This window comes from Drosophila mojavensis, unplaced genomic scaffold (genome assembly GCF_018153725.1).
Source record: "Drosophila mojavensis isolate 15081-1352.22 unplaced genomic scaffold, ASM1815372v1 contig_36, whole genome shotgun sequence".
In the NCBI taxonomy this organism is placed as follows: domain Eukaryota; kingdom Metazoa; phylum Arthropoda; class Insecta; order Diptera; family Drosophilidae; genus Drosophila; species Drosophila mojavensis.
The window spans coordinates 1,872,501-1,891,237 of NW_025318858.1; the positions used below are offsets into that span (position 1 = coordinate 1,872,501).

General features: G+C 39.1%; 1 protein-coding gene across 3 annotated transcripts in view; it reads right to left on the minus strand.

Moving 5' to 3' along the window:
• Positions 1 to 18,737, minus strand: part of LOC6575753 (hemicentin-2) — a 142,901-nt gene that overhangs the window by 36,822 nt on the left and 87,342 nt on the right. For all 3 annotated transcript variants that reach the window (XM_032728994.2, XM_015164796.3, XM_002001721.4), the window contains exons 3-4: positions 6,884 to 7,144; positions 5,287 to 5,483 (exon numbers count right to left, since the gene is read on the minus strand). In XM_032728994.2, coding sequence (XP_032584885.1) covers positions 5,287 to 5,483; positions 6,884 to 7,144 — 458 coding nt within the window. The remainder of the gene's footprint in view (positions 1 to 5,286; positions 5,484 to 6,883; positions 7,145 to 18,737) is intronic.

Here is an 18,737-nt window from a genome sequence, read left to right on the forward strand (position 1 = left end):
ACTCGCGCTGCAAATGGAGGCAGGCTCCATTACGTGAGCTGCATGCAACTGCACAAAAGTCACGCGCTCTGCACAGGCAATCACACCCACAACAACAGCAACGCACGTGCACACACACACACACGCACACTTGTATATTTTTGAATTTCTAGTGCAACTGAAAATATGTGAAAACGTGCCTCGCACGTGCCAGCCGCCAAATCGCAAAAAAAAAAAAAAAAAAAAAAAAAAACTATGCCAAGTTAATGCCACGCGTCGCTTTTCTAGTACTATTTGCTCTTGCTTTCGAGCTGCTGCTGTAGTTTCGCCGGCGGGGCATAATTATTTTGTTATGGCTTGTGTAACGCATGCCAGCGAGAGATATTTGATAAATATTTATATTACTCTTGGCATAACTACCGAACCGAATGCTTTTATCTAATTCGTGTATATTTGACTAGCATAAATTGAAAATTGTTTTGTTTTTCTTTTTTTTTTCACGCATAACGTGTATGGGTATATCTACAGCTGCATCCACACGTTATATTTATTGAAATTGCCATAAACTTCACAGAAATTATGTAGTAAAGGCAGAATATTATACGAAGTCCATCGTCTGTCATGGATAATGATACTATATAAGGATTTGAGCAAATGTCGAATAATAATTATTGTGAATGAAAAATGAAAATACGGGAGAGAGATTTTCCAGAAGTTGATGTGTTTTCTTACTCATTCTCGTTTTACCTCTCCCATTTGATTTAATGAACATTTTTTCTAGCTGTCTTTTCTTTCTCTCCTATCCTCAATTGAGTCTATTCCAAGTTTATATATATATATATATATATATATATATATATATATATATATATATACTTCTATATATATATATATTTTTAATATCCAAATTTACCTCTAAAATGTAAACTTTATACTCTACTCTAGAGTATTTATGTGATAATACACAAACACACACACACACACACACTAAAAGTCTAAAAAGTGAACCGTCTCTCACCTAGTTCTACTTTGTTATTTTATTGGCTGTGCGCGTCTACGCTGCGTATGCGCGATTTGCCAGCTATATTTCGAGCTGAATTCGCAGAGCGCTCAAAAGTATGCAGCACTTTTTAATTTGCCAGCTCAGACAGAACGAGAGTGGCGCAACGAGATTTGGCATTTGCCAAAAAATGTTAATAATTTCATTCGAATGGATTTGCGCACGTTATAAAACACTCAACACTCAGCACTCAACACTCAGCAGTTGGCAGTCGTCAGTCGTCAGTCGTCTGTCGGCACTCGATGTTGCTGACGACATGACGCATTGGAAGTTTATTTTTTGAAATGCCAGCGAATATTATTTCACTTTTCTTTTTTTTTGTTTGTCAAAGATTTTTTCTGCGCCCAGTTTTTTTGGTGCTTGTGTTTGTTGCCATTTCTACTTCTATTTTTGTTCCTTTTCTTTTTTTCATGCAGCGGCTTTGCAGTCGCATAAATCAATCAAATGCAGGCACAGCACGCAATGCACACAAAGATCAGAAGCCGCCGGAGTGGGCGGGGCGAAGGGCCTGAGCTGAGCTGGGTATATCTATCCATCTATGCCTCACATCCCATTGCCAAGAATCCATGCAAACATTTTCAATTAAAAATTGCTTTGCCATTTGTCAGCACACACAGCTCTCTCTCTCTCTCACTCTCTTTGTGTGTGTGTGTGTGTAGCTGTCTCTGTTTTCTGTGTCCAATATTGCCAATTGCTTATCCATCACAATCACAGTCAAGCATTAGACATGAGACAACGTCGTCTTTGCTTGTCAAATACATTCATATGTTGCTTATAGTCGAACAGTGCTTGCCAAACTGTATGTGTGTGTGTGTGTGAGTGGGTGACTGCGAAACTGTGCTGGCTGCAAATTTATATCCACAAACTTGAACTTTAACTCTTGCCCCTTGCCAAAAATGGATCTCAAACGGTGCCGCCTTTTGGCCTGTTGCCTGCTGACTGGCCCGTTCGAGGCGCTGAACTACGCTCTAAATTCAATTGTTGTTAAACGTCTTGGCCAGGTTGTGGTCCCTCAATGGTCCGGGGTCCACTGGCGGCCCAGTCATTGTGGCCTGCATAAAACACATTTGGCTTCCAGCTAAATGTACCTTGGAGGCACTTTTGACTTTGGCCCGCAGCCCAAACACACATTATCTAATCCATATATATGTACATATATATGAGAGAGAGAGTGTGTGTGTCAGTGTTTGTGTCTATGCCTTTATTTGCTGCTGCTGCTCTGGCCTATGCTGCTAATGGATTTTAAATGAGCATCATAAATACTAAACCCAAAATTGCTCCAACGCCCACACACACACACACAAACACTCATACTTGTGCCTCGTTGTTGGCTGTGTGTTACAATCCGCTTTGCTTCGAGTCCAGACTTGGCCTTCAGCTTGAATTCTCATTTGGTGTCTAGTTCGTTTTCTCATATTCCATTTATTCTTCTCGTCTCGTTCATTTGTCTGTTCTGTGTCTGCTTTACGAAGAGGGATCCACCGAATGAGAACTTTAACCAGGTTTTCCTAAAACTATATCATGTTGTTTAAGTGTGTCTTCAAATTTTTCAATCGGCTTGCAACGTCTCTAAAGCCTATTTTCATAGGAATTAGCTAGTCATTGTCAATGTCATTGTCATTGTCATTGTCATTGTCATTGTCATTGTCATTGTCATTGTCATTGTCATTGTCATTGTCATTGTCATTGTCATTGTCATTGTCATTGTCATTGTCATTGTCATTGTCATTGTCATTGTCATTGTCATTGTCATTGTCATTGTCATTGTCATTGTCATTGTCATTGTCATTGTCATTGTCATTGTCATTGTCATTGTCATTGTCATTGTCATTGTCATTGTCATTGTCATTGTCATTGTCATTGTCATTGTCATTGTCATTGTCATTGTCATTGTCATTGTCATTGTCATTGTCATTGTCATTGTCATTGTCATTGTCATTGTCATTGTCATTGTCATTGTCATTGTCATTGTCATTGTCATTGTCATTGTCATTGTCATTGTCATTGTCATTGTCATTGTCATTGTCATTGTCATTGTCATTGTCATTGTCATTGTCATTGTCATTGTCATTGTCATTGTCATTGTCATTGTCATTGTCATTGTCATTGTCATTGTCATTGTCATTGTCATTGTCATTGTCATTGTCATTGTCATTGTCATTGTCATTGTCATTGTCATTGTCATTGTCATTGTCATTGTCATTGTCATTGTCATTGTCATTGTCATTGTCATTGTCATTGTCATTGTCATTGTCATTGTCATTGTCATTGTCATTGTCATTGTCATTGTCAATGTCATTGTCATTGTCATTGTCATTGTCATTGTCATTGTCATTGTCAATGTCATTGTCATTGTCATTGTCATTGTCATTGTCATTGTCATTGTCATTGTCATTGTCATTGTCATTGTCAATGTCAATGTCATTGTCATTGTCCCTGATTAAGTTACATTATTTATTATATAGTATTTCATTATATTTAAAGAGCATTAGCTGCTGATTGTGACTTAAGCTTTACTTTTTTCGGTGACATTTTTCGCCTTTCTCTTGGGTAGTTGTTTTGGCTTTTGGTTTCGTGGCTGTGCCAAATAGCAAGGACTATAAATATTTGTTACGCTGACGTTGTAAGAGCGCTGCATGTGTCACACACACACACAAACACTCGCATATCTGTGTGTTGCTGTTGTTGTTGTTTGTCTACTTTCGCGTCTACAAATCCAGCGTGTGGCATAAAAATGACTGCAATTTATGTTTTCCTATGAATATATTTGCGCGCTCCACATACACAGACATACACACACACATACTTATATAGAGATTGTCGTTTCCCGTCGAGCTACTTCAGTGGCTTGAGGTGCTGAGGCTATAAGTCCTAACTGTTACTCTATTTGATTGCATAAATTTTATGCAGATTTCATTTGTTGTCATTTTTAGTGATTTTTATTAAATGCAACTAACTTGACGAGTTTATTACGCATACGCTGCGTGGGCCGCTGTATGAAATTTAATAATGCTGAAATGGTAAATCGGTTATAATGGTTGCCATGTTCGCGCAGACACGCACACTCACACACACACACACACACACAAATAGTTCCCCTAAAGACTTGTCAGCTAATATAACAGCTTGAGTCTTGAGTCGCCTTCGTTGCCGCAGGAGCAGCTTTTCCCGGGCTCTCGTGGAAACCAATAACTAACAATCAACTACATGTGTGTGTGTGTGTGTGTGTGTGTGTGTGGGACGGCCAGACACTTTATGGGTCTGTCATGTGCGCGGCTTTTGGGTCACGTTGATCATGCGACAACTGGACAGGCAACATTTGTACAACAAACTGCAGCATTTAATTACAAAAACTGACACACAACAACAGCAACAAAAAATTGAAAATAAAAAAGAGGGTAAGAGATAGGCAGAGAAAGGGAGAGAAGAGCGGCTACAGAAGAAAGTACAGTGCCACGCACTTGAACTGGGAAGCAATGAGTAATGGTAGCTGCAACTAGACAGAGCTTAAGCTTTGGCTTTTTGAAATTTTCTATAGAGACTCAGCTTGAAATTTGGTTAGGAGGGGAAACAATCATGTTGGAAAAAGTTTTATTATAGTTGAAAATAGGAATACAAACATATTTGGCTAGAAAGCCAAAGCTTCTGAAATTATGAAAAATATGTGGATGTAATTCTTAGGTCTATCAATCAATACATTTGCAGATAGTAAATGAATTGTAAATAATCTGAAGACGTATCAGTATATGTATATTGTTAAGATCATAATTAACCAATCGGCTTCAGAATGAATCGTTAATTCGTTTTACTTAATACTTATACTTAACTAAACCATAAAACTTGAGTAAAATCATTATTTTACAAAAATATACATTCGAGATTATCTCTATATTAAACAATTCCCATTCCAAATTTCTTGTGTTTCCTATATTTAGATGTTCCTTGCCTGCTGCTCTATACGAAATCTATTGATACACTTTCTGAATCTGTTTCTGGCACACGTACAAGCATATATCATCGGGCAAACGTAAATATGGTTCACTTCATAACAAAAAGCCACAACAAAATTGGTAAGAGCCACCAAAAGTGGAAAGGAAGAAAGAAAACCCGTTTTAGTATTGCTGGACAGGTCATAAATTTCGGGGTCTATGGCAGACAGTTCTTTCTTACTATTCCAGCGCTTCTTTTGGCTCCATTTCGAAAGCTCCCCCTGTGAGCGCCCCAATTGCCCCCCGTTCGGTACTCACAGTTGACGTTCAGCGTTACGCTGGTCTCCAGCGTGTGGCCCTCGGGCATGGCACGATTCCAAACGACGCATATGTACTTGGCACCATCGTCCGCCCGTCTGGGCAGTATCTGCAGCGTCGCATTCGTGTAGTGGTTCTTGGAGCCGCCCTTCAGCGCGTACGACTGCAATGGCACTTTGCTGCCCTCTCGAAACCAGCTGCAACATATAAAGAAGTGAGACGGAGTGAGTCAGAGAGAGAGAGAGGGCGACAGCGATTTAGTGCCGAAAAAAAGAGAAGAAGGAATGTGCCGGCTGGGATTATTAATGAAGGCGAGCAGTTAAGTGATTTACTTGCCGCCGGATGTGCTTAAACTGTCGCTGACCACAACGTCGACGACAGCTGTGGGCCCAAAAAATAAAAAAAATGTTTATATGAAAAAAGAAAGTATTTCAAAAAATATATTTTAAATTATCGGCAAGTCGAAATTAAAATACGCTTGCAGAGAGCTTAAAACAGAGTCAAGCTAACAGCTGTCCTTAATGATAAGTTTGTCTGCTACATTGCGTATACGCAGTGTGCATAGCTACTCTCTCCTGGTATTACAGCTTTACTCATTAGCTCTGACCTAAATCTGTCGCTGTAACTGTATGCAGTGCTCTGATATAGTGATATATGTACTGTTCTCCTTTATCTCTCCTATACATTATAATGTTAAGCTTCTGCAGTGTAGATTAACTAAGATTTGCACACTGTAACATTATAATATAACAATACTTTTAAATTGATTAACTCGTGCAGTGTTATACAGCTGTACTTTTAGCCTGTCATACTTATATGCTCATATACTGATCTGTTTCTCTTCGGCTGTAGTGCTATAGTCTTCTAGTGCAATGCTGTCATACTGTAATAACTATTATACATTAAACTGTCATACTCTAAGATTTCTATACTGCTTTAATATTATGATGTATTCGTGTTCAGTTATACAGTTACCCTTTTGGACTGTTATACTGATAAATGGTTAAACTTTAACATTGTTATAATGTTAAATTTAGTATATTGTTGAGCTGGTATACTCTTATATTGTTAAGCTCTTATACATAATGCTACTGTTATAATGTTGCCGAGTTATGTTAATATGATCGAAGACTCTTTAGCTGTTATACTCGTATATTTTTAAATACCTTACTGCTTTGCTGTTAAAATGTTGTACTCATTCAATGTTATACTGATAAAGTGTTAGACTGTTATACTGTTCTATTCACAAACTTAATAGACTTTTAGCACACTAATATGTTATATCTTCTATGCTTATATTCGACATTCTGCTATTCTGTAATACTCTAATAATTCCCTACACCTATACTGATATATCTCACTGATTGTTAATCAGACTGAAACATAAACCACAGTAGCTGCTTTATATACTCTTATCCATCAGGAAGCCTCATTAGACAAACTTAGTCTGTTACTTTACTCCTTATACAAATCAGATAAATAAGTTAACTACGCTCGCTCTGCAAGCGTATTCCCCCTCTCCAAAAATAATAAGTAACGCAATTTCGTCCCCTCTAAATGCGAGTAATATGAACTTTCATTAATTATGCGCTCTTACGTTATCGTGGGATCCGGTGAGCCGCCAATGCTGCTGCAGGTCAGCTCGAGTGGCTTCTCCTCGGTGGCCACCGCAATGTTCCCGGGCGTCACCATTGGCGGATGTGGGGCCGTTAGCACTGTCACGTTGTAAAACTCCTGATGCACATCGGCCCCGGTGCCTTTGGCCTTGATGCGGCACTCGAACCGTCCATTGTCCCGATTGTAGGAGGTGTTCTTAATTTGCAGATCGTAAATGCCGTGACCCGGCCGAAAGTCAAGTCTGCAAGGGATGAAAGTACAAAAAGAGACAAGTAAATACATAGACAATGAATGAAAGAGAGAGAGAGAGAGAGGGAGAGAGAGAGAGAGAGTGGAAATGCAGTGAATTAAAGGGCGATTTATAGGGCGTAAAGCAGAAGCGAGAACAAAATATTTTCCACTTTATGTAAATTAACTGCCGCCATACTTTGTTAATTTACAACGCTATAAATAGGTAGGGTATATATGGTGTGTATTATTTTATTATTTCTTGTTTGACTATAAAAATATTTGAGCTAAATCAATTGTTATCGTTCTGTGTTTTGCTTTTGTGAGGAAATAAACATTATTTTTATGGAATTTCGGATCTAAGGCTGAAATAGAACTTTGTTGGTGTTATGTGCATGATGTGATAGATGTGATATATATAAATGGCTTATATATAGTTAGTAGATATATTGAGATTCAGAAGTCTGAAACTTATGTATGAAAGAATTCTTATGAGTTCATCCATTTTGTTAGCCGAAAAAAGCTAAACATTTCAGATTGATATCTTCATATATGATGATATATTTTAGTTTTAGAAAGATTTAAGTAACATGAGTACAAAAGTCAAGTCAACTACCCTAAGACTTAATTATTTAGCGTTAGAGGCTTAGAGCATCATAATTTTAACCTAAATAATATTTTGAAGACTATAAAATATTTTCAATCTAAACACATCCTTGGCCATATTAGAATTTATTTTCACTTATGAATCTCAACAGAAATACATTTAAAATATAAAAATACTTTTGCGCCCTCCACAAATTTGGACTCAACTATCAAAAAATATTTTAAAATATTTCATACTATAATTTAGCTAATAATGAAAAGTCCTTTAAGAGTATTCTAAGCTATGCTTGGATTCCTTCTATTTATGTACGAATTTATTTAAGTCATTCGCAACGAAATAGCTGCGGAGAGCATCTCGAAGTCAACAATCGCAGTTCTCTTCATTAAAAGTGGCTTGGCTCGGCCTTTGCCATGTTTTGCGCGTATCCTGCCTGCTGTTTCCTTCGTCCAGTTTTGTGCACTTGTTTCCTTTTGTTGCTTTTGCTTTTTTGTTTTCTCTTTCCCTCGTCATTTCTTCCTGTTGTTTGTTTGTTTATTTTATGCTCTGGCTTTTGTGTGAAACATTTCGGTTTTCGTGTGGCTTAGGCGGAGTTTAGCACGAGGCCGCGAAATAAAATGAAAAATGCTCATGGCAAATTAAGCGTCGAACTCATTTTTGTGAATTTATTAGCTTAATTTTCGGGGGACCAGCTTCTGCTGCTTCTTATTCCTGTACTTATTCCACGGTTGCCATAGGCCCAGCGCATTACATTTTGATTAATTTAGTATATATATTTTTTATTTTTTGTTAGCTGGCTCTGGCAGTTGCTACCTGCCAATGAAATCGAGGCGGAGAAGACACTAAACAAAATATGGAATGCAAATGGAAAAATGAAATGAATGACAAAAAAAAATATATATATATATCAATATATACAAGTTGGCATAAAAAATTAACAGAATACTAAATATACAAAAAAAAAAATAAAAAAATAAAAAAATAAAATAAATAAATAAATAAATAAATAAATAAATAAAAAAAATTTAAAAAAAAATAAAAAAAAAAATAAATGAAAAACTGATAAAAATATAAGTAAAAAAATTAAAAATATAATAAAACAAGTAAGAAGGCTCCAGTCGAGACTGCTCGACTAGGAGATACCCTGAACCCTCCAAGCTGATATTCTAATCATTCTGCATTTCTTCTATGCACACATACATACACATGCACTTATAAGCACGCGCTCTGCTAACTGCGCAGTAAGTAGCGGCTGCGCTTGGGCTGCGCTGCAATGTGGGCAATATTATGACAATTTATTTGTTTAATAATTACTTTTGTAGACATAAGATCTTAATGAAACTTTTAGAGTGTAATCATATGATGAATATGTGTGTACATTCCAAAGCACAAGTCTCTAGTATTTGAAATGCGTTTTTTACAAATTGGGGGCGAAGGGGGCGTGGTATCCAAAATCTGTAAATTACAAAATCTTTGTGTCCATTAACTCTATATACAACGCAAATTTGAAGTCTCTAGGTTTAAAAGTGTTCAAACTAGGCTGAAAAAACCAAGTCGATTTTTCGATTATTCTCGATAAAAAAGTTATCGGATGAGTTATCGAAAAAATAAAGCAAACTCGTACTGCCTATGGTATACACGAGTATGCATGCCAAATTTCAGCTCTCTAGCTCTTATATCTTCTGAGATCCTTTTGCTCATACGGACGGACGGACGGACGGACGGACGGACGGACGGACGGACGGACGGACGGAGGGACGGACGGACGGACGGACGGACAGACGGACAGGGCTATATCGACTCAGCTCGTCGTCCTGATCAAGAATATATATACTTTATGGGGTCTGCGATGATTCCTTCTGCCTGTTACATACTTTTCACAAAACCATTATACCCTGATTTCCCATTTTCAATGGGTTCAGGGTATAAAAAATGTATTGTACTAATAGTTTACAAATTTAAAAAATATATTTATACTTAAAATTTACAAAATATAAAGAAGAAATTATTAAATATTATTATTGCATTTAACAATTTTAATAAGTGAAATATAAAGCACATAAATATGGAGTAAATATTGAAATTCAGTTCAACCCAGCGTAAACTTAGACATAAATGTATATATTTAAGCACTTTTGGAAAATTAAATTTATTTTGAATTATTTCATTTACAAGAGGTAAGTTTTCAGATTATCTGTGCATATCTCAAATCAAAATATCATAGTTAAATATTAAATTTAAAAAGTCATTTAGGTAGGTTGTGAACCAAAATTATTTTCCATTTTATTTTTTATATCTTCTATTCAGTCAAAATTTATGTATGAGCATTAAGCTCAACCACACTGAGAAAGGAAATATATAATATACATAAATAGATAAATATATATATATATATAAAATATTAGGAATTATTTCTGATGCCATACTCCACTCCAATCGCAGCTCAATTCACCTCAAGCTCTGGCATTGCAATCACCTTTCAGCAAAGGGAAAGTCTTTTTAAAAGTATTTCTAATCATGCTAAAATTATTACACACAAATGCTCGCAATGTGTTTTCAGTTTCAAGTCTACCCCAGTTGCAGCTCACATTTTTTCGCTGAGTGTAGCGCTCAGGCGAAACTCAATCAAGCGTAATAGCTCGAAATTGTTGAATACTTTGTGGGTCTGTCGCGTATTTCAAGGAAATGCTTTTAGTGCCTAGTCCAAAAGGTGCTGCAGCTCTGCTGGCTTCCACCTCCAGCCTGCCACGCCCACCCCCACTTAACTTCATCAACGTCATCGTCATTTATTTAGCCCAGCCGCCGCAATGCTTTGTGTTTAAGTTTTAATTTCTCTTGATGAGATTTTTTCTCTGTTGCAACCACAAACGTTGTAGACATTCAGCGGCGGCGTGTGTGTGTGAGTGTATGCGTGTGTGTGAGCTGGGGGTATATAAATCATGCACTCGACATTATTAAAGTAGATCTTATAAACTTCTTGAGTGCATATGCATGCAGACGAGGGCAAAGCGAGAAACTTTTTAAATAAAATTTCAATTTTGATAACTTTTATGGCAAAGTCGACTTGCAGGCAGCCATTGGCAGAGGCAAGGGGAAGGGGAAGGGGAAGGGGTTGGGTTGAAGGGTGGGGGACGGCTGTGCGAAACCACACACACATGTGCCGTTGTTCAGCCAAATGCGGCGCACTTCCGTTTCTGCTAGCTCAAATAGCATTTCGGTTGTGCTCTGTTTTTGCAGTCTTACAGCTGCTGGGCCCAAGGAAATGGCTGCATTTTTACCGTTGCCAGAGATTTCCCTTCATTTCGTATGCCCGGTACATATAAAATGCCTAAATAAGGGTATAATGATGCTTGCACAGAATGTGGGTCAAAGGCAAAGCGAAGGGAAGCTAGCCGACAATGCAATGCGCTTGATTAGATATCCTCTATGTATGATTGGTATAAGACGTTTTATTGTTATCGATAACTTCTTACTACTTCAGAATACGGATTTTAAAGACATCTCGTGTATATATGTATGTTATATATGTATATAGGCTTCACTTGTTATCGATAAATTTACAATTCCTATATGTTGAAATAGTTGCTAAGTGTACTGCAAGAAGCTCAGTTCGATTTTACCTATGCCCCTAAATTATGTAGGTAAAAGACCGTTACCTGTTATCGATAGTTTTAGAAATCGATTACTATCGATCTTGTAGTAAGCCAGTAAGTTCTCAGGGATATAACATTTACTATAACATTTTAATCTATAAGTATAAGCTCGATTTATATTACTATCTGACATTCAATTTAATTTTGAATATACTTCATTTAAATTCACGTAAAAGAACTATCAACTTCAGGGTATTTCTTAGTCGAGCACCTTTAGCTGACATACTCTTACTTGATTTTCCTGCCGTTGCATTTCCGGCTGTGACTTTTACGAGGCTGCATCTTGAGTTTTGTATCGCAACGGTACATATATAAATGTGTATGTATGTGTGTGTGTGCCAAGTGGTGCAGCTCAAGCGAAGCACATAATTGCCTCTGCCTCAGCCTCTGCTTCAGCCTCTGCTTCAGACTCAGTCTCAGTCTAAGTCTCAGTCTCGGTCTCAGTCTCAGGCTCCGTCTCAGGCTCCGTCCGCGCCTCAGTCGCAGCTGGTGCTGCCGCAGCATGTCCTTCGCCCGGGCAGGACCAAAAAGGAATTTCTAATGTGAAAATAAGTGCTGCCTCCGTTATTATGTTGCATCGTCGCAGGACTTATGCAAAACAGTCGCAGAATTGTTATGCAAATTGCAGCCAATTACATGGCAAATGCCTGCCTGCCTGCCCGCCAGCCATGCCCATCCGCCTGCTCTTCCTCTCGCTCGCTCGCTCGCTCACCCCACACAGCATAACTCTCAATAAGTACTCGTACATAAGTGAAGTTTCCTTTACTTCCTTTGCACTCAATGAGCAACTACACTGAAGCACACAATTTGCGGGCTCTGATTGATTTCGAGCATGTGGGAAACTCACTTTAAATATTTACGACTCGAGAAATTGCCTAACTTTATGCAGAAAAAAAGATGTTAATGTAGGAAATCATACCATATTAGTTGCTGATAAGTGACATTAGCGATGCATATTGAATTAATTCGATATTCCTTTGCCATTAACATTGTCATTGAAGAGTTGCTTGATGTGGTTTCTTGTCTTTGGTATTTGAGTCGATAACAGCCTAATCGATCTGCAACTCGTTGAATTGTGATGCAAAATGTACAGCAATCTCTCAGCAAGGTATTAGGATAGAGCTCATCAACTGATCAAGGACTATGAAATAAAAGTCTGAATTCGGTATAGAGTGCCCTGGTCCTGGGAAAGATCTAGGATCTCTGTACGCAGGAGCGACATTATTTGGAAATGGATTCTATGATGCATCTTTCACGTACTTCATAAGGTGTATATATAAACTTCTTAAAAACTGTATGAGAAATCTAAGTGGAGATCTTAATGTAACGCTTGAGACAGAGAGATCGAGGCTAGGAGAAGATCTTATGAATTTTTAGCATAGGTCAAAGTCAAAGAAAGCTGAGACCGGGATATCAAAGTTCAGTCAAAGGACATAGAAGGTGTATAACAATTGATGGCAAGGTAAGCCCCAGAGAGAGGAAGTTTTTTAGTGAACAGTAAGTATAAAAATTCGGGTTATATAAGAGTTAGAATCAAGCTATTTTAAAGCATTCGCATATGCAACGGATGCTTTGGTTAGGCCACTTCAATTTTATAGATAGCTACAGTTCGCAGCTGGCCTCTTCTCCCTCTCCTTCTCACCCCCTCACCCACCCTCTCATCTTCTCTCTTGCTGCTCCTTGCTGCCCTTGCAGCCTGAGGCATGCCGAATAGCTGGCAGATTATGTTATTATCGGTATTATTATCGAGTGCCGGGTCGGCAGACGGCACAGGCGAGCGGGCTGAAGGGCGGCGCTGCGGTGCGCAGGTGGCCACAGCAAGGCTCTATATTCTTCTACTTCACATTATGCAATTGGGCGAACTGAACGAGGCAGGGGGGTGGGGCGGGTTCGGCTGGCTTGTGTGCGTTTGCCGTTCGCATGCCAAAGCGCCGTCTCATAAAAAATAATAAACTTTTTCCTCTCGCTGTGGCTGCCATCGCTCTGGAGAAAGTTTAAAAAGCGCGCGCCAAAATTGACGCGTGGCAAGGACTCGAGACTCGCAGCGGCCCCCAGCCACGGCAGCTCCTACAGCATGTCAACGATGTGCGTTATGTGCGGATAATTGACTTTTAAAATGTGTGTGTGATATCACAACAACAACGAGGACAGCGCGCAGCTGCAAAAAGGGTCGCTGCGTATAATTAAACGGCATATTGTCACGCATCCTTGCAGCAGGACACCAACGAGGGGAGCAGCACCCGCAGAGGGTCCAAGCGCCTGCCCGCTCAAGGACAAACACGGTTTGGGTTTTGTTTACCCAAATTTGGTTGTTTTTTTCTTTTATTCCTTGTTGCCATCGAACAAATGGTGCATGCAAGGATATGTGACGAGCAAAGAATGAGAGAGGAGTGGGAAAAGAGAAAGAGAAAGGTAGCTGGGAAGCGGAAGCCTTGAAATTTCAAAATCTGTTTAAGAAATTGAAACTAATTTGGAATTTGATTAAAGCAAACTGAAAAGTCGGGTGTGAACGACTAGCAGATATCCTTCAGCTGTTAGACAAAGCTGAAAAGTGAAATAATATATATTTTTGTATACTTTAAGAAATTCTAGTTAACAAATACAGGACATGCAGATCTCAATCGATACGGTTATTGATCGTAATAAGGGTAATAAAGCTATTTAAAACCTAATAAAACCAATATGCCTTGAATCCCCTACGAATTTGGGCTATAAAAATGTGAAGCTTAAAATGAAACGTAAAGGGGATTAAAGATTAACGACTAATGGTGTTAAAGATAAAACGAATGAGCAAAAAAAAAAAAAAAAAAATTTGAAAGAGAAAAATCCATTTAATATTCAATCTTGAGGGAAATGTTCCTTTATGAATGAATAAAGATTTCGAAAGTTAAGATTTAACCTATAGCAAAGCCTTGCTATATGGTAATAAGATCTTGGCAGTAACGTAAAAGCTTAACTGGATTTGTCTAACAGTATCTACACAAATTCAGCTCGAATTCCTTATAGACATTAACAGATCTAAATCAGGTCTAATATCGTATCTGCTTTATCCTTATCAATCATTTTGCATAAGTACAGTGAAGCAAATATCACCGTTAGTCATCCACAAACTATCGCTAAGCACACAAACTACAGGCAGCTAATAAAGCTGTTAGGGCAGGTCATAAAGAAAAGCTGCCAAATAGTTTCCCACAAGTGCGCGCGCACACACACACACACACACCCACACACAGCGCTGATCAAGTTAAGCTGGCTTTACTGTGTTTACACCATAATCGAGTGACTTTTGGTCCTTATCGTTTAGTAAGACCACAGAGCGGGAATGATATGATTAGGATTTGACGGCTCATGCCCTGACCTACAACAATCGATTACGGATGAAGATGGGAGCGCCAGGGGGAGAGCAAGAGATGAAACACGAAAACAAGCGAAGCAAATGATGAAACAACCAACTCGACGCGACGGCCTCAGCATTCATCAAGTTATTCACACAATTTCCGCTCAATTGTAGGTCCCCACGTCCGTCATGTTCCTGCCCCTGGGGCATTGTGCTCTCCAGTGTCCCGCTGTCCCGTTGTCCGGTTGTCTGGCTGTCCGGTTGTCCGGTTGTCCAGTTGTTCAGTGGTTTTCTCGACTGGTCCAAAATGCCGCTGCCAGTGACTTATTTATGCAAATGACCATAACAAATGAGGCGCACACAGACAAAGAGGGACGACTGGGGGCTGGCCAATGTAGGGGCTTGAATGCCAACCGTATTGTGGAAAGCGATTAATTTGGAGCTGGGACACTGTCTCAGTCGCAGTCAACGTCACAGTCACAGTCACAGTTGGCATTGGAGTCAGAAACACAGACGCGACGCCATTATAAAGGGCTGAGAGCCCGAGGCCAAACGGCAGGCACTGTGGTCGAGGGGGGGAAATGGGAAGGAGTAGAGAGTGTAGAGTGGGAGACAGAGACAGACAGCGTGAGAGCTGGAGGAAGGCGCGTTGTGACATTAGAGATGTTCAGCATATTGCTCAATCGTGTCAGGGCAAAGAGTGCCGTAAAAATAGTGATGTCAATCAAAACTATCGTAATTTATATCACTTGCAATCATGCGATTCTAATGAAAATCAGTGTACAAAAAATTGTAGAATAAGCACCGAAATTTTTAAAAATTTATAGATAAAGATTATTGAAGACAATAAATGTTGTGAATTAATAAGGTATAAATTTATATTCTTATTTATTTATTTTTTTCTTTAAAAAATATGGCTTTCTTATTACATAATATATATGTATGTATGTATATGTTACATTTTGCCTGCAAACTAATTATTCAACATATATTTTACATAATCGATGACAATTTTCATATGTTAACTAAAATTGGTTCATATACCCTATCCTATTTCACATATCACATATCACTGATCCGATGAATCACTAATAACAGCAACCCATCTCTAGCAACTATTGCGGAGAGCTAATTACATTTCATGCTTAACATACACATATATGTGTGTGCATACATATGGAGAAATTAATAGCAAACCTAGTTTACCGATATATGCATTTACATACATACATATGTATCTCTTATCTGACCATCTCTAGCTATCGATGGCCTGGATGGAGGCATTCAGCGTCTGCTCATTATGGAAACATGTTGCTAACATTTGTTATGCAAAGGCGACAGACATTCATGCCAAACGAGAGTAGGGAGCCAGCGGCTGACAGAGTGTGAGGGAGAGCGAGCGAGATAGTTGGATGTATTTATATCCATCATGCTTATTGGTATATGAGTCCCTCTCACTCTGTCTCTCTCGCTCTCTTCTTGCTCCTTCCATCGAACCACTTTCATTCAAGCTATTTATTTGAGTTTCGCTTGTGGAAAATTTCTATAAATGCCTTAGCCAGTGTCACGCCCCCTGCCCCCTGCCCCCTGCCCAGGCAGCTCCCATAGCAAATTTGCTGCCGTATTTGGCTTTATCTGTACTTCCCTTTCAAGCCCCAATACTCCTCCCGCCCACTCTTTGATGTCATCTTCTTTATGCCAGCACAAATTCAATGAAATGTGTGTATAGCTATGTGTGTGTGTGCGTGCGTCTGTATGTGTCCTTGCTAAACTATTTACGTGTTTGCGCGAGGCCTTTCGCAACAGTTTTCTCTGCTGCTTTTTGCTTCTTGTATCGCTCTTTAACGGTAAAAGTGTATGTGTGTGTGAGTGACAGAAAAGGCAACAGCAACAACAACAGCGGCAGCAGTAGCAGCAGCTGCTGCATGTCAACACACAAATGTGTTATCCTTGACAGAGGTTTCGCTCTTCTTCTTCAACATTTTTCCTCGTTTTTTTTTTTTTTTGTATGTTTGTGTCACTGTCAGCAGCAGGTGTCGGAGGCAAGGACAAAGGTCAAAGCCGATGTGAGCGCAACACTCGCAACATTCACTAATCAAATGTTTGCCCGTGCGCTAATCAAATTGTTTGCTTTTGCATCTGTTAAGTGCAAATGCAGTACAGGCTGCGCGCGTGACGTCACTCCAAATCCAATTCAGATAAATATCGTGTGAAAGAGTGAAAGAGGGAGAGACAGAGATATGCAGAGCGATGTGTTGCAGTACGAGAGCGAAAAGAATTTGCATAGCCTCTTGCAATTCATCGTGCAGTGCCCCCACATTTTGGCAGATGTATCCTGAATAAATTTTAGTATAAATAGAATTATAGCTATAGCAGTTTATTTCTATTTATAATATAACATCAAAAATGTTTAGGTACAATTACTAGTTCCTATTGGTACACAATTCCTTTTGGTACACAATCCATGTCCAGGTAGCAGCCATGTTGACATGCATTCGCATAAACGCATTTGCATATGTCAGCATGCATGGGCGCGCCATCTTGTGTGTGCGTACAAGAGCAGTAAATGCATAGAAAACAAAAACAAAAACAATAACAGTACACTTGATCAACGCCCAATTGCAAATGAGCTGGGCAGTCATGGTTATTGGCTTAGCATGCGGCGTCCCTTTCACTCCTTCGCCTATGCTACGCATAGGCGGCCATGTTGAAATTAGGAAAACACATGGTGATCTGCTTAGCGTTGAATTGGACTCTCTACTAGTGGCATCCCTTTCACTCTCACGCTAAACTTAACAAAGCGGCCAGACGTCTTTCCAATTAGAAAGCTGATGCTTTTTAAAGTATATTCAATAAGTTACAGCAGTTCCTTTTGTTGTTGCTGTGCACGTAAAGTGTTTTGGCGCATTCTGGAAAAGTCTTGGAATGACTTTTCATATATAGATACTATTAGTGCTTATGTGAATGGCAGCGATTGGAAAGGGAATTTTTGACGTGCAATGCATCAATTCTATTTGCAAAGCGTCTTATGCAGAATTGTGTGTGAGTGAGAGGGAGAAAGAGGGAGAGATAGAGTGTGTGGTTCATGCATATTTTGCCTGTCACTGATTTCTCAATAGATTTCACAGTGGAATATGCATAAATCATAAATCGTGGCTGCTTCGGTTCGGGTATTAAGCAAAAGTCAGAAAAACCGTCAGTGGCATACCCACACACACACATATGCATATGTAGATATGTACATATAGATACGCTGTCAGCTGTGCTTGCGGTTTATGCAACTCTTTTCGAATCCTTTTTCCTTGTTTTTTGTCTTCTGTCAGTTTTTATTTGCAGCAGTAAAATTTTTGTGCTGTGTTGTCACCGCAGTCAAAATGACTGTGAAAAATAAATGTTAATATGCCAAGACATTGGAGAGTGTAGAGAAACGTGTGGTCTCTGATAAGACTGTGTATATACACTCACACACTCACACACACACAAAGATAGCACGTACAGCATGTGCGAAACGGACAAGCACCAGCTAGCTGGCCCTCTCTGTCTCCCTCCCTCCCACTCGCTTGCTTTTCTATTTGGCGTAATATACATAATAAAAGCAACGGCTACTTACTCAACTACCTCTTGCCACACTCTACACACTCCGCACTCCGCACTCTTTCGCACACTCGCATACTCTTACCAGCAACATTCTTCTGCTCTCACTCTCTCTCGCACACTTCTTCGACCGCGTCACATAAGTTATAATCTGTGCGAAAGAAATTGCAGCGCGTCGCGTGTTACGCCAAATTTACGACCAAAGCGCGCTCCTCGCACTTTCGCTGCCCTTCTCTGTCACACTTTCAATATTGTTGCGGCCGCATATTTACGAGTTGTATACACATGTGTGCATATTTATAGGGACAGCGCCAGATATTAGAAATTTGTTAAGATGTTTGTATTTATTTACTTTTAGTTTTTATGGCTATGTCAATTTAGATAATTTAGCTTCATCTATAATAATATATATGTTGCT